The sequence below is a fragment of the Bombina bombina genome, chromosome 5 (assembly GCF_027579735.1).
Source record: "Bombina bombina isolate aBomBom1 chromosome 5, aBomBom1.pri, whole genome shotgun sequence".
Taxonomy (NCBI): Eukaryota; Metazoa; Chordata; class Amphibia; order Anura; family Bombinatoridae; genus Bombina; species Bombina bombina.
This window is the reverse complement of record NC_069503.1, coordinates 885150222-885164511: the sequence shown is the minus strand read 5'-3', so window position 1 is coordinate 885164511 and position 14290 is coordinate 885150222. Positions and strand designations below refer to the sequence as shown.

Genomic DNA, 14290 nt, shown 5'->3' with positions numbered 1-14290 from the left:
TACAAGGTAATTACAGAGGTAAAACTTGTATAATTATAACTGTGTTGGATATGAAAAAAAATGGGGAATTGGTAAATTAAGGGATTTATCTATCTTTTTAACAACAAAAATTCTGGTGTTGACTGTCCCTTTAAGAGAATTTCCAGTTCTTAAGACAGGAATTGATGTTTCTATTTAGATAAAAAATGTAAATAACTTGAATAATTTGTTCATACTAATTTTAGAAACATCAGGACGGAAACTGTAAAAAAGAAAATATGAATGTTTTTTTTCAGGTTTAACACGTACTGAAAAAAGAGAAACCAAGTGCCCCTATTCCAGGTTGTGGACGGCACTGGTCATGTGACTGGATTATATCCGCACATCGCAGTCTCTCTGGGTGTCCACATAAAGTTAGAGTGCCTCTAGAAGTAAGTACAAATAAACAATTTTGTATTGCTTGAAACAAATTATGCCTTAGCTTGTGGTAGATATTCAAATGTGGTGGCAAAATTGAGTCTAATTTGCTAACAGTAATTTACTATTCTATACAGTATAACATTGTTTTATCTTCAGTTTCTTTAACTAGAATAGAATATTCCATAGGGAATCCAACCCTCTCTCTCTCTCTCTCTTCCTATATATAGAATTCTATGGCCCTTATTTATTAAGGTCGGGGCAAACAAGGTTCCTATCTAGGAAAACGTGTCCCCCCTGCATTTAATGTAAGCAAGCCCCTTGCAATGGCAACCACTTCTGCTTTTGAATGCTAAAGACATGTGCGTGCTCCAGTGCCTTGCTAGGTTTCCTCTTCAACAAAGGATACTAATAGAACAAAACAATATTTGATAACAGTTATAAACTGGAAAGTATGTTAAAATTCCATGCTCTATCTATCTGAGCCATGAAACTTTAATTTTGATTTTACTGTTCCTTTGACGTGTATTGTTACAAACAATAAATATGTGACAGCATTTAAGGGTAATTAGCTATATAAAACAATAGTAGGTAGCACTTTTTAAATAGTTATTTATCTATCCTCCCTTTCTTACTATACCTTTCCTCACTATCTACCTTTCTCTTTTTGTTTCACTTCTTTTATGAAAGAAAATGTAGTTGGATAAGCGGGGTCCCGGGGGGGGGGGGGGGAGCTTACTGTCAGAGATATATGTGCTTATATAAACAATGTGGAGTAAGAAAAAATAAATATAATGAAGTTTAATTGATACAGTATTAGTGTATACCATGTTATTATGTATGAGTCAATAATATAGTGTATTAACAAGTCTGAGAATTAAAACACATAAGATGCCGGCATCAAAAATAATGTTAAACATATAGAAAGCATATACATAGTAAAAACTTGATGCAATATAAAATGGAGACTATAAAAAACAATTAATGTTAATCCTTGAATATAAAGGCTGAGTAACCAAAAACATTAACAGATTAACATAGAACTCGAGTGATACAAAGCGATATTGGTGCAAATATAAACAGCAGTCTATATGGTATATAGTGCAATCTGGAATACACTTATAATACACTAATGTGTGAGGATATATGAACAGTCCCGGGTGTGGGCAGACAGTTGTTAGGCATTCAGAACAAGAAAAAAGTCTTTGGCTGTGCACAGCAAATACCTTAGGTCTTTTTGTGAGGGCGCAGATTGGCGACTGAATGCTGAAGTTAACTAATGTCGATATCCCCGGTCACGTGACCTTTAGTTGTCCAATGCGGTTAAGTTCACAGTTATCTGCTCCAAGTTAGCGTGTTGATATGCAGAAATACAATGTTGCATTACAAAACTAATGTATTGTATAGGTGAAATTGGATAAGTAAGCGCCCCAACAGGCTAGTGATATCAAGTAGATAGAAACTCCCGTTCAGCTTTCTAGGGCCAATTTAAATCAGCTGACCAATCCCAGTGGGAATATGTTGTAGGATAAAAGTGCCACATCAGGATAATGGCTAAAAACACACCTGTACAATACAAGGTGTGGAATGCCCCATTCATCTTAAATCCCCTTTATGTTCTCAAGGTATTCAGTGTGGAATAAAATGGCAAATATTGCCCCAGAACACATAAAGAAGCACCACAACAGGATTAGTGATGTCGGAAACATAAAAATTTGGGTTGGCGAACGCGAACTTCCACAACTGTTCGCGAACGGGCGAACCGGGCAAACCGACATAGACTTCAATAGGCAGGCAAACTTTAAAACCCACAGGGACTCTTTCTGGCCACAATAGTGATGGAAAAGTTGTTTCAACGGGACTAACACCTGGACTGTGGCATGCCGGAGGGGGATCCATGGCAAAACTCCCATGGAAATTACATAGTTGATGCAGAGTCTGGTTTTAAGCCATAAAGGGCATACATCACCTAACATTCCTAAATTGTTTGGAATAACGTGCTTTAAAACATCAGGTATGATGTTGTATCGATCAGGTAGTGTAAGGGTTACGCCCGCTTCACAGTGACAGACCAAACTCCCCGTTTAAAGGGACAGTCACCACCAGAATTTTATTGTTTTAAAAGATAGATAATCCTTTATTACCCATTTCCCAGTTTTGCATAACTAACAAATTTATAATAACTATACTTTTAACCTCTGTGATTATCTTGTATCTAAGCCTCTGCAAACTGCCCCTTTTTTTCAGTTCTTTTGACAGACTTGCAGTCTAGCCAATCAGTGCCTGCTCCAGATAACTTCTCGTGCACGAGCACAGTGTTATCTATAAGAATATGTGAACTAACACCCTCTAGTGATGAAAAACTGTTAAATGCAATCTGAAAGAGGTGGGCTTCAAGGTCTAAGAAATTAGCATATGAACCTCTAGGTTAAGCTTTCAACTAAGAATACCAAGAGAACAAAGCCAAAATTGGTGATAAAGTAAATTGGAAAATTGCTTAAAAATTACATGCTCTATCTGAATCATGAAAGTTTATTTTGGCAAGACTGTCCCTTTAACGCACTGCAAACAACCGCAAACAGTCCATTTGCACAACGCAAACTCCCCATTTGCACAAGGTTGGATACAAAGCTAGCCATGTCCCGTTCCTTGTCCTCACTGATGTCATTGAAGGTCTCTTCCTCCACCCAGCCACGTAGAACACCAAGGGTCCTGAAAGGTGACAACAAGCCCCCTGGACGCCCTGCCTGTGTTTGGTCTTCCACCTCCTCAAAGCCACCTTCCTCCTCTGACTCCTCTTCTTCTCAGACTCCTCTCTCTGCATTGCCTCTCTCTGCGTTATTATAAGGTGTGTTAAATAGTACTATTCCTATCAGTTTAATCCCTGTACGTCCCCCTATCAGGGGGCGTGTATATGGTATCGATTTTAGGAACCGGGAGATGGAAAAAAGATGCTTGGTCGGTCCTCCTACTTCAAATTTGGGGCACTGCGCGTGCAATCTAATGTGCTACCAGATAGGAATGGTGTGTTAAGTGAGTACTATTCTTATCAGTTTAATCCCTGTTACGTACCCTATCAGGGGAAGTGTATATGACATCGATTTTAGGAACCGGGAGATGGAAAAAGATGCTTGGTCGGTCCTCCTACTTCAAATTTGGGGGGGGGGGAGCTTACTGTCAGAGATATATGTGCTTATATAAACAAATGTGGAGTAAGAAAAATAAATATAATGAAGTTTAATTGATTACAGTATTAGTGTATACATGTTATTATGTATGAGTCAATAATACAGTGTATTACAAGTCTGAGAATTAAAACACTAAGATGCCGGCATCAAAAATAATGTTAACATATAGAAAGGCCATATACATAGTAAAAACTTGATGCAATATAAAAATGGAGACTATAAAAACAATTAATGTTAATCCTTGAATATAAAGGCTGAGTAACCAAAACATTAACAGATTAACATAGAATCGAGTGATACAAAGCGATATTGGTGCAAATATAAACAGAGTCTATATGGTATATAGTGCAATCTGGAATACACTTATAATACACTAATGTGTGAGGATATATGAACAGTCCCGGGTGTGGGAGACAGTTGTTAGGCATTCAGAACAAGAAAAAAGTCTTTGGCTGTGACAGCAAATACCTTAGGTCTTTTTGTGAGGGCGCAGATTGGCGACTGAATGCTGAAGTTAACTAATGTCGATATCCCGGTCACGTGACCTTTAGTTGTCCAATGCGGTAAGTTCACAGTTATCTGCTCCAAGTTAGCGTGTTGATATGCAGAAATACAATGTTGCATTACAAAACTAATGTATTGTATAGGTGAAATTGGATAAGTAAGCGCCCCCAACAGGCTAGTGATATCAAGTAGATAGAAAACTCCGTTCAGCTTTCTAGGGCAATTTTAAATCAGCTGACAATCCCAGTGGGAGTATGTAGTAGGAATAAAAGTGCCACATCAGGATAATGGCTAAAAACACACCTGTACAATACAAGGTGTGGAATGCCCCATTCATCTTAAATCCCCTTTATGTTCTCAAGGTATTCAGTGTGGAATAAATGGCAAATATTGCCCCAGAACACATAAAGAAGCACCCACAACAGGATTAGTGATGTCGGAAACATAAAAATTTGGGTTGGCGAACGCGAACTTCCACAAACTGTTCGCGAACGGGCGAACCGGGCAAACGACATAGACTTCAATAGGCAGGCAAACTTTAAAACCCACAGGGACTCTTTCTGGCCACAATAGTGATGGAAAAGTTGTTTCAACGGGACTAACACCTGGACTGTGGCATGCCGGAGGGGGATCCTGGCAAAACTCCCATGGAAAAATTACATAGTTGATGCAGAGTCTGGTTTTAAGCCATAAAGGGCATAAATCACCTAACATTCCTAAATTGTTTGGAATAACGTGCTTTAAAACATCAGGTATGATGTTTGTATCGATCAGGTAGTGTAAGGGTTACGCCCCGCTTCACAGTGACAGACCAAACTCCCCGTTTAAAGGGGACAGTCACCACCAGAATTTTTAATGTTTTAAAGATAGATAATCCCTTTATTACCATTTCCCAGTTTTGCATAACTAACAAATTTATAATAATATACTTTTAACCTCTGTGATTATCTTGTATCTAAGCCTCTGCAAACTGCCCCTTTTTTCAGTTCTTTTGACAGACTTGCAGTCTAGCCAATCAGTGCCTGCTCCCAGATAACTTCTCGTGCACGAGCACAGTGTTATCTATATGAAATATGTGAACTAAACCCTCTAGTGATGAAAAAACTGTTAAAATGCAATCTGAAAGAGGTGGGCTTCAAGGTCTAAGAAATTAGCATATGAACCTCCTAGGTTAAGCTTTCAACTAAGAATACCAAGAGAACAAAGCAAAATTGGTGATAAAAGTAAATTGGAAAATTGCTTAAAATTACATGCTCTATCTGAATCATGAAAGTTTATTTTGGCCAAGACTGTCCCTTTAACGCACTGCAAACAACCGCAAACAGTCCATTTGCACAACCGCAAACTCCCCATTTGCACAAGGTTGGATACAAAGCTAGCCATGTCCCGTTCCTTGTCCTCACTGATGTCATGAAGGTCTCTTCCTCCACCCCAGCCACGTAGAAACACCAAGGGTCCCTGAAAGGTGACAACAAGCCCCCTGGGACGCTGCTGTGTTTGGTCTTCCACCTCCTCAAAGCCACCTTCCTCCTCTGACTCCTCTTCTTCAGACTCCTCTCTCTGCATTGCCTCTCTCTGCGTTATTATAAGGTGTGTTAAATAGTACTATTCCTATAAGTTTAATCCCTGTTACGTCCCCTATCAGGGGGCGTGTATATGGTATCGATTTTAGGAACCGGGAGATGGAAAAAGATGCTTGGTCGGTCCTCCTACTTCAAATTTGGGGCACTGCGCGTGCAATCTAATGTGCTACCAGATAGGAATGGTGTGTTAAGTAGTACTATTCTTATCAGTTTAATCCCTGTTACGTACCCTATCAGGGGAAGTGTATATGACATCGATTTTAGGAACCGGGGAGATGGAAAAAGATGCTTGGTCGGTCCTCCTACTTCAAATTTGGGGGGGGGGGGGGGAGCTTACTGTCAGAGATATATGTGCTTATATAAACAAATGTGGAGTAAGAAAAAATAAATATAATGAAGTTTAATTGATACAGTATTAGTGTATACATGTTATTATGTATGAGTCAATAATACAGTGTATTAACAAGTCTGAGAATTAAAACACATAAGATGCCGGCATCAAAATAATGTTAACATATAGAAAGCATATAACATAGTAAAAACTTGATGCAATATAAAAATGGAGACTATAAAAACAATTAATGTTAATCCTTGAATATAAAGGCTGAGTAACCAAAAACATTAACAGATTAACATAGAATCGAGTGATACAAAGCGATATTGGTGCAAATATAAACAGCAGTCTATATGGTATATAGTGCAATCTGGAATACACTTATAATACACTAATGTGTGAGGATATATGAACAGTCCGGGTGTGGGCAGGACAGTTGTTAGGCATTCAGAACAAGAAAAAAGTCTTTGGCTGTGCACAGCAAATACCTTAGGTCTTTTTGTTGAGGGCGCAGATTGGCGACTGAATGCTGAAGTTAACTAATGTCGATATCCCCGGTCACGTGACCTTTAGTTGTCCAATGTGGTAAGTTCACAGTTATCTGCTCCAAGTTAGCGTGTTGATATGCAGAAATACAATGTTGCATTACAAAACTAATGTATTGTATAGGTGAAATTGGATAAGTAAGCGCCCCAACAGGCTAGTGATATCAAGTAGATAGAAACTCCCGTTCAGCTTTCTAGGGCAATTTTAAATCAGCTGACAATCCCAGTGGGAATATGTAGTAGGATAAAAGTGCCACATCAGGATAATGGCTAAAAACACACCTGTACAATACAAGGTGTGGAATGCCCCATTCATCTTAAATCCCCTTTATGTTCTCAAGGTATTCAGTGTGGAATAAAATGGCAAATATTGCCCCAGAACACATAAAGAAGCACCACAACAGGATTAGTGATGTCGGAAACATAAAAATTTGGGTTGGCGAACGCGAACTTCCACAACTGTTCGCGAACGGGCGAACCGGGCAAACCGACATAGACTTCAATAGGCAGGCAAACTTTAAAACCCACAGGGACTCTTTCTGGCCACAATAGTGATGGAAAAGTTGTTTCAACGGGACTAACACCTGGACTGTGGCATGCCGGAGGGGGATCCATGGCAAAACTCCCATGGAAAATTACATAGTTGATGCAGAGTCTGGTTTTAAGCCATAAAGGGCATAAATCACCTAACATTCCTAAATTGTTTGGAATAACGTGCTTTAAAACATCAGGTATGATGTTGTATCGATCAGGTAGTGTAAGGGTTACGCCCGCTTCACAGTGACAGACCAAACTCCCCGTTTAAAGGGACAGTCACCACCAGAATTTTTATTGTTTTAAAAGATAGATAATCCCTTTATTACCCATTTCCCAGTTTTGCATAACTAACAAATTTATAATAATATACTTTTAACCTCTGTGATTATCTTGTATCTAAGCCTCTGCAAACTGCCCCTTTTTTCAGTTCTTTTGACAGACTTGCAGTCTAGCCAATCAGTGCCTGCTCCCAGATAACTTCTCGTGCACGAGCACAGTGTTATCTATATGAAATATGTGAACTAACACCCTCTAGTGATGAAAAACTGTTAAAATGCAATCTGAAAGAGGTGGGCTTCAAGGTCTAAGAAATTAGCATATGAACCTCCTAGGTTAAGCTTTCAACTAAGAATACCAAGAGAACAAAGCAAAATTGGTGATAAAAGTAAATTGGAAAATTGTTTAAAATTACATGCTCTATCTGAATCATGAAAGTTTATTTTGGCAAGACTGTCCCTTTAACGCACTGCAAACAACCGCAAACAGTCCATTTGCACAACCGCAAACTCCCCATTTGCACAAGGTTGGATACAAAGCTAGCCATGTCCCGTTCCTTGTCCTCACTGATGTCATTGAAGGTCTCTTCCTCCACCCAGCCACGTAGAACACCAAGGGTCCCTGAAAGGTGACAACAAGCCCCCTGGGACGCCTGCTGTGTTTGGTCTTCCACCTCCTCAAAGCCACCTTCCTCCTCTGACTCCTCTTCTTCAGACTCCTCTCTCTGCATTGCCTCTCTCTGCGTTATTATAAGGTGTGTTAAATAGTACTATTCCTATCAGTTTAATCCCTGTTACGTCCCCTATCAGGGGGCGTGTATATGGTACTCGATTTTAGGAACCGGGAGATGGAAAAGATGCTTGGTCGGTCCTCCTACTTCAAATTTGGGGCACTGCGCGTGCAATCTAATGTGCTACCAGATAGGAATGGTGTGTTAAGTAGTACTATTCTTATCAGTTTAATCCCTGTTACGTACCCTATCAGGGGAAGTGTATATGACATCGATTTTAGGAACCGGGAGATGGAAAAAGATGCTTGGTCGGTCCTCCTACTTCAAATTTGGGGCACTGCGCTTGCAATCTAATGTACCACCAGATAGGAGTGGTGTGTTAAGTAGTACCATTCCTATCAGTTTAATCCTGTTATGTGCCTTTTTTTGGTTTGGTTTTTGAAGCCACAGTGCAGCACCAGAGGCCAGAAAATTAGGCATGTACACATGCCTGAAAAATTAGGTATTGTTGCAGCCGCTGCTGTAGCAGCGGCCAGAAAAATTTATGTTTGTTTCCCAGGCAGAAAGTGTCCTAAAACATTGCAGCTTGAACCCTAGTTGGTGGCGGATAAGTCACGCAAGTCATCCGGCATTCAGAGATAAAATACAGCAGTGTGTGGACCATTTTTAGCCCAAGGCAGCTCATCTCATCAGGCCTTTTTTAGTCGAATGTATCGCCAACTGTCAGTCCCTTCGGGATCCATCCCTCATTCATCTTAATAAGGTGAGGTAATCTAGACTTTTTTGACCTAGGCGACTTCTCTTCTAAGTGACAATACCTCCTGCTGCACTGAAGGTCCTCTCTGACAGGGACACTTGAAGCGGGGCAGGCCCAGAAGTTCTATCGCAAATTGGGATAGCTCAGGCCACAGGTCAAGCCTGCACACCCAGTATTCAAGGGGTTCATCGAGTCATTCTCTGAGGGTAGACCCCGAAGGGCTGTGGCAATGCGTAGGACTTAAAAATCTCTGCATGTCCTCCATCAACAACACGTCTGTAAAGTGTCCTGTCCTTGCCGGTGTGTGGTCGTGCGAGGAGGAGGATTACTTTCACCTCTTCCCCCGTTAGATTCCCGTTGTGCTGGGACATCACCCTTATAGGCTGTGTAAAACATACTTTTTAATTTATTTTGGAAATGCTGCATCCTTTCCGAATTGCGGTAATTCGGTAACATTTCAGGCACTTTATGCTTATACCGGGGGGTCTAGTAGCGTGGACACCCAGTACAGGTCGTTCTCCTTCAGCCTTTTTATACGAGGGTCCCTCAATAGGCACAACAGCATGAAAGACCCCATTTGCACAAGGTTGGATGCCAGCTACTCATGTCCCGTTCCTCGTCCTCAGTGATCTCACTGAAGGTATCTTCTTCCCCCCAGCCACGTACAACACCACGGGTACCAGATAGGTGACAACGAGCACCTCCTCAAAGCCACATTCCTCCTCTGACTCCTCTTCCTCACAATCCTCTTCCAGCGTTGCCGCAGGTCCAGCAAGCGATGCTGATAAGGCTGTTTCTGGTGGTGATGGTGACCACAACTCATCCTCTTCACGCTCATCTACGGCTTGATCCAGCACTCTTCGCAGGTCACGCTCCAGGAAGAAAACAAATGGTATGATGTCGCTGATGGTGCCTTCGGTGCGACTGACTAGGTTTGTCACATCCTCAAAAGGACGCATGAGCCTACAAGCATTGCGCATGAGCGTCCAGTAACATGGCAAAAAAATTCCCAGCTCGCAGAGGCTGTCCTAGCACCCCCAGTCATACAAATAGTCGTTAATGGCTTTTTCTTGTTGGATCAGGCGGTCGAACATTAGGAGTGTTGAATTCCAATGTGTCGGGCTGTCGCAATTCAAGCGCCTCACTGGCATGTTGTTTCGCCGCTAGATATATGAAAAGTGTGCCATGGCCGTGTAGGAACGCCTGAAATGGCCACACACCTTCCTGGCCTGCTTCAGGATGTCCTGTAAGCCTGGGTACTTATGCACAAAGCGTTGTACAATCAGATTACACACATGTGCCATGTACGGCACATGTGTCAACTTGCCCCAAATTCAATGCCGCCACCCAAATTTCTTCCGTTGTCACTAACCACTTTGCTGATCTCCAGTTGGTGCGGAGTCAGCCACTGATCCACCTGTGCGTTCAGGGTAGACAGGAGTCCTGGTCCGGTGTGACTCTCTGCTTTCAGGCAAAGTCAACCCCAAGTGACGTGACACTGCCGTATCCGGGATGTGGATAGTACCTGGGGAGCTGTGGGGGTGCCGTTGATGTGGAGCAAGACGCAGCAGCACAAGAGGACTCAGCCGAGGAGGTTATGGAAGAGGATGGAGTAGGAGGAGTAGAGGAGGTGGCAGCAGGCCTGCCTGCAAGTCGTGGCGGTGTCACCAACTCCTCTGCAGAGCCACGCATTCCATGATTGGCAGCCGTCAGCAGGTTTACCCAATGCGCAGGTGTAGGTGATATACCTGCCCTGACCATGCTTTGCAGACCAGGTATCAGTGGTCAGTTGGACCCTTGCCCCAACACTGTGTGCCAGACATGCCATTACTTCCTTTTGCACAATCGAGTACAGGTTGGGGATTGCCTGTTGTGCAGAGAAATTTCGACGGGTACCTTCCACTGCGGTGTCCCAATAGCTACAAATTTTTTGAACACTCAGACTCCACCAGCTTGTAAGGTAAAAGCTGGCGGGCTAAGGGTTCAGTCAAGCCAGCTATCAGATGCCGGGCAAGGGGGGTGACTTTGTGACATTGGCTTCTTACGCTCAAACATGTCCTTGACAGACACCTGACTGTGGGCAGATGAGCAGGAATTGCTCAAGGTGAGAGACGGAGTGGCAGATGGTTGAGAGGGGGCAATGAGGACAGCAGTGGTTGACGTGGCTGAAGATGCTTTACCAGGAGGAGGATGGCGGCTTTGAGTTTGTGTGCTGCTTGTACTCATTTGTTGATCCCATAGGCGTTTGTGATGTGCGATCATGTGCCTTCGCAAAGCAGTTGTACCTAGGTGGGTGTTGGACTTCCCACGACTCAGTTTCTTTTGGCACAGGTTGCAAATGGCATCGCTGTTGTCAGAGGCAGACACACACAAGAAATGCCACACTGCTGAGCTCTGCAATGACGGCATTCTGGTGGTGGCTACAGCATGCATTGATTGGCGTGCTGTCTGGCTGACCCCGGGTGCCGATGCATGCTGTCTGACTGTGCCACTAGCTCCTTGCGATGACCTCCCCCTGCTTCCAACTCGTCTCCTCCTCCTCTCTGTCTCCCCATCTGAACTTTCCCCCTCTTCTTCTTCTCTTCTAGCGGGCACCCACGTGACATTCACGGATGCATCGTCATCATCAACAGCTTCACTTGTATCTGACAACTCAACAAAGGAAGCAGCAGCGAGTACAACATCATCATCATCACACCGTACGTCTATGTGTGTAATGTTGCCTGACTGAGACATATCCCTGTTATCTACATCCTCTGGCAATAATGGTTGTGCATCACTATCACTCATTTCTTCCAACTGATGTGTAAATAACTCCTCTGACAGATCAAGTGAAGCGGCTGTGGTGCTAGTGTTGGTGGTGACGGCAGGCAGGCGAGTGGTAACTTGAGAGGTGCCCGAAGCTAAGCTGGAGGAGGATGGTGCGTCAAGGTTCCGAGCGGAGTTCGGGGTACGTGGCCTCTGAACACTGGGCATTATTCTAGGGCCAAAGGGAATCATAGCACCACGAACACGACGGCCCCTGCGGGGTGGCCTGCCTCTGCCTGTGATTTTTTTTTCCGATTAGTGGTACTATGCGTGCAAGCTACTGTGACAACAGATATGAGTGGCACTGTGCACTGGCAGAAGTTGGCAGAGTAGACGCTGTAGGCCAGACACACACGCTTGCAGACAACTAACTGCTATTCAATCTATTACAGTCAAAATTGTATTTTTTTTTTAAATGTACACTACTGTTACACCAGATATGAGTTGCACTGGTGTGACACTGTGCCCTGGCAGGCACTGAAACGCACACGTATGAAGGAAACTGACTGCTATTATTTAACACAGTCAAAAAAGTGTTGTTTTTTTTAAATGTACACTACTGTTAAACCAGATATGAGTTGCACTGATGTGACCACTGTGCCCTGGCAGGCAGGCACTGAAACGCACACGTGTGAAGGAAACTGACTGCTATTATTTAACACAGTCAAAAAAGTGTTGTTTTTTTTAAATGTACACTACTGTTACACCAGATTTGAGTTGCACTGGGGTGACACTGTGCCCTGGCAGGCAGGCACTGAAACGCACACGTGTGAAGGAAACTGACTGCTATTATTTAACACAGTCAAAAAAGTGTTTTTTTTTTTTAAATCTACACTACTGTTACACCAGATATGAGTTGCACTGGGGTGACACTGTGCCCTGGCAGGCACTGAAACGTACACGTGTGAAGGAAACTGACTGCTATTATTTCGCAGTCAAAAAATGTTTTTTTTTTTTAAATGTACACTACTGTTACACCAGATATGAGTTGCACTGGGGTGACACTGTGCCCTGGCAGGCAGGCAGGCACTGAAACGCACACGTGTGAAGGAAACTGACTGCTATTATTTAACACAGTCAAAAAAGTGTTGTTTTTTTTAAATGTTACACTACTGTTACACCAGATATGAGTTGCACTGGGGTGACACTGTGCCCTGGCTCGCAGGCACTGAAATGCACACGTGTGAGAGAAACTGACTGCTATTATTTAACACAGTCAAAAAATTGTTGGTTTTTTTAAATGTACACTACTGTTACACCAGATATGAGTTGCACTTGGGTGACACTTTGCCCTGGCAGGCAGGCAGGCACTGAAACGCACAAGTGTAAAGGAAAACTGACTGCTATTATTTAAAGTGAAGGTAAAGTTTTAAACCTTCTGAATACAATAATGAATTTGTCAAGCATTCAGTAAGCAGATCGCTAACTTTTTATCCCAATTTCTTTTACATTTATGAATTAAAAGATTTTTTTTTTATTCACCACCATTCCGATGTTGACTCCTCCCAGCCACTATTTCCTTATTTTCTGGTCCCACACGCTCTAAACATCATTCAAAGGCGTGTTCACAGTGCTCCGTTGAACTGCGCCTGTGTAAATCTGTGATTTCACCCCCTTATTGCGCGTGCGCTAATCAGCGAATCCTTTTATGTAATATGGGGATTCAGGCACAATAAGAATACGCATGCGCAAAACGGGGTGCATGCGTGGGTTCCAAGATAAAAAAATATATAGCGCATGCACAGATCATCCAGTGACACTGTGCCCTGGCAGGCAGGCACTGAAACGCACACGTGTGAAGGAAACTGACTGCTATTATTTAACACAGTCAAAAAAGTGTTGTTTTTATAAATCTACACTACTGTTACACCAGATATGAGTTGCACTGGGGTGACACTGTGCCCTGGCAGGCAGGCACTGAAACGCACACGTGTGAAGGAAACTGACTGCTATTATTTAACACAGTCAAAAAAGTGTTGTTTTTTTTAAATGTACACTACTGTTACACCAGATTTGAGTTGCACTGGGGTGACACTGTGCCCTGGCAGGCAGGCACTGAAACGCACACGTGTGAAGGAAACTGACTGCTATTATTTAACACAGTCAAAAAAGTGTTGTTTTTTTTAAATCTACACTACTGTTACACCAGATATGAGTTGCACTGGGGTGACACTGTGCCCTGGAAGGCAGGCACTGAAACGCACAGTGTGAAGGAAACTGACTGCTATTATTTCGCAGTCAAAAAAATGTTGTTTTTTTTAAATGTACACTACTGTTACACCAGATATGAGTTGCACTGGGGTGACACTGTGCCCTGGCAGGCAGGCAGGCACTGAAACGCACACGTGTGAAGGAAACTGACTGCTATTATTTAACACAGTCAAAAAGTGTTGTTTTTTTTTAAATGTACACTACTGTTACACCAGATATGAGTTGCACTGGGGTGACACTGTGCCCTGGCAGGCAGGCACTGAAACGCACACGTGTGAGAGAAACTGACTGCTATTATTTAACACAGTCAAAAAATTGTTGGTTTTTTTTAAATGTACACTACTGTTACACCAGATATGAGTTGCACTTGGGTGACACTTTGCCCTGGCAGGCAGGCAGGCACTGAAACGCACAAGTGTAA

The 14290-nt window shown here is 42.7% G+C and overlaps 1 protein-coding gene across 1 annotated transcript in view; it reads left to right on the top strand.

Annotated features, from left to right (window-relative positions):
• ST18 (ST18 C2H2C-type zinc finger transcription factor) overlaps positions 1 to 14290 on the top strand; it is a 283008-nt gene that overhangs the window by 148137 nt on the left and 120581 nt on the right. The window contains 4 exon segments of the mRNA XM_053713138.1: positions 276 to 310; positions 312 to 326; positions 328 to 358; positions 361 to 414. Coding sequence (XP_053569113.1) covers positions 276 to 310; positions 312 to 326; positions 328 to 358; positions 361 to 414 — 135 coding nt within the window.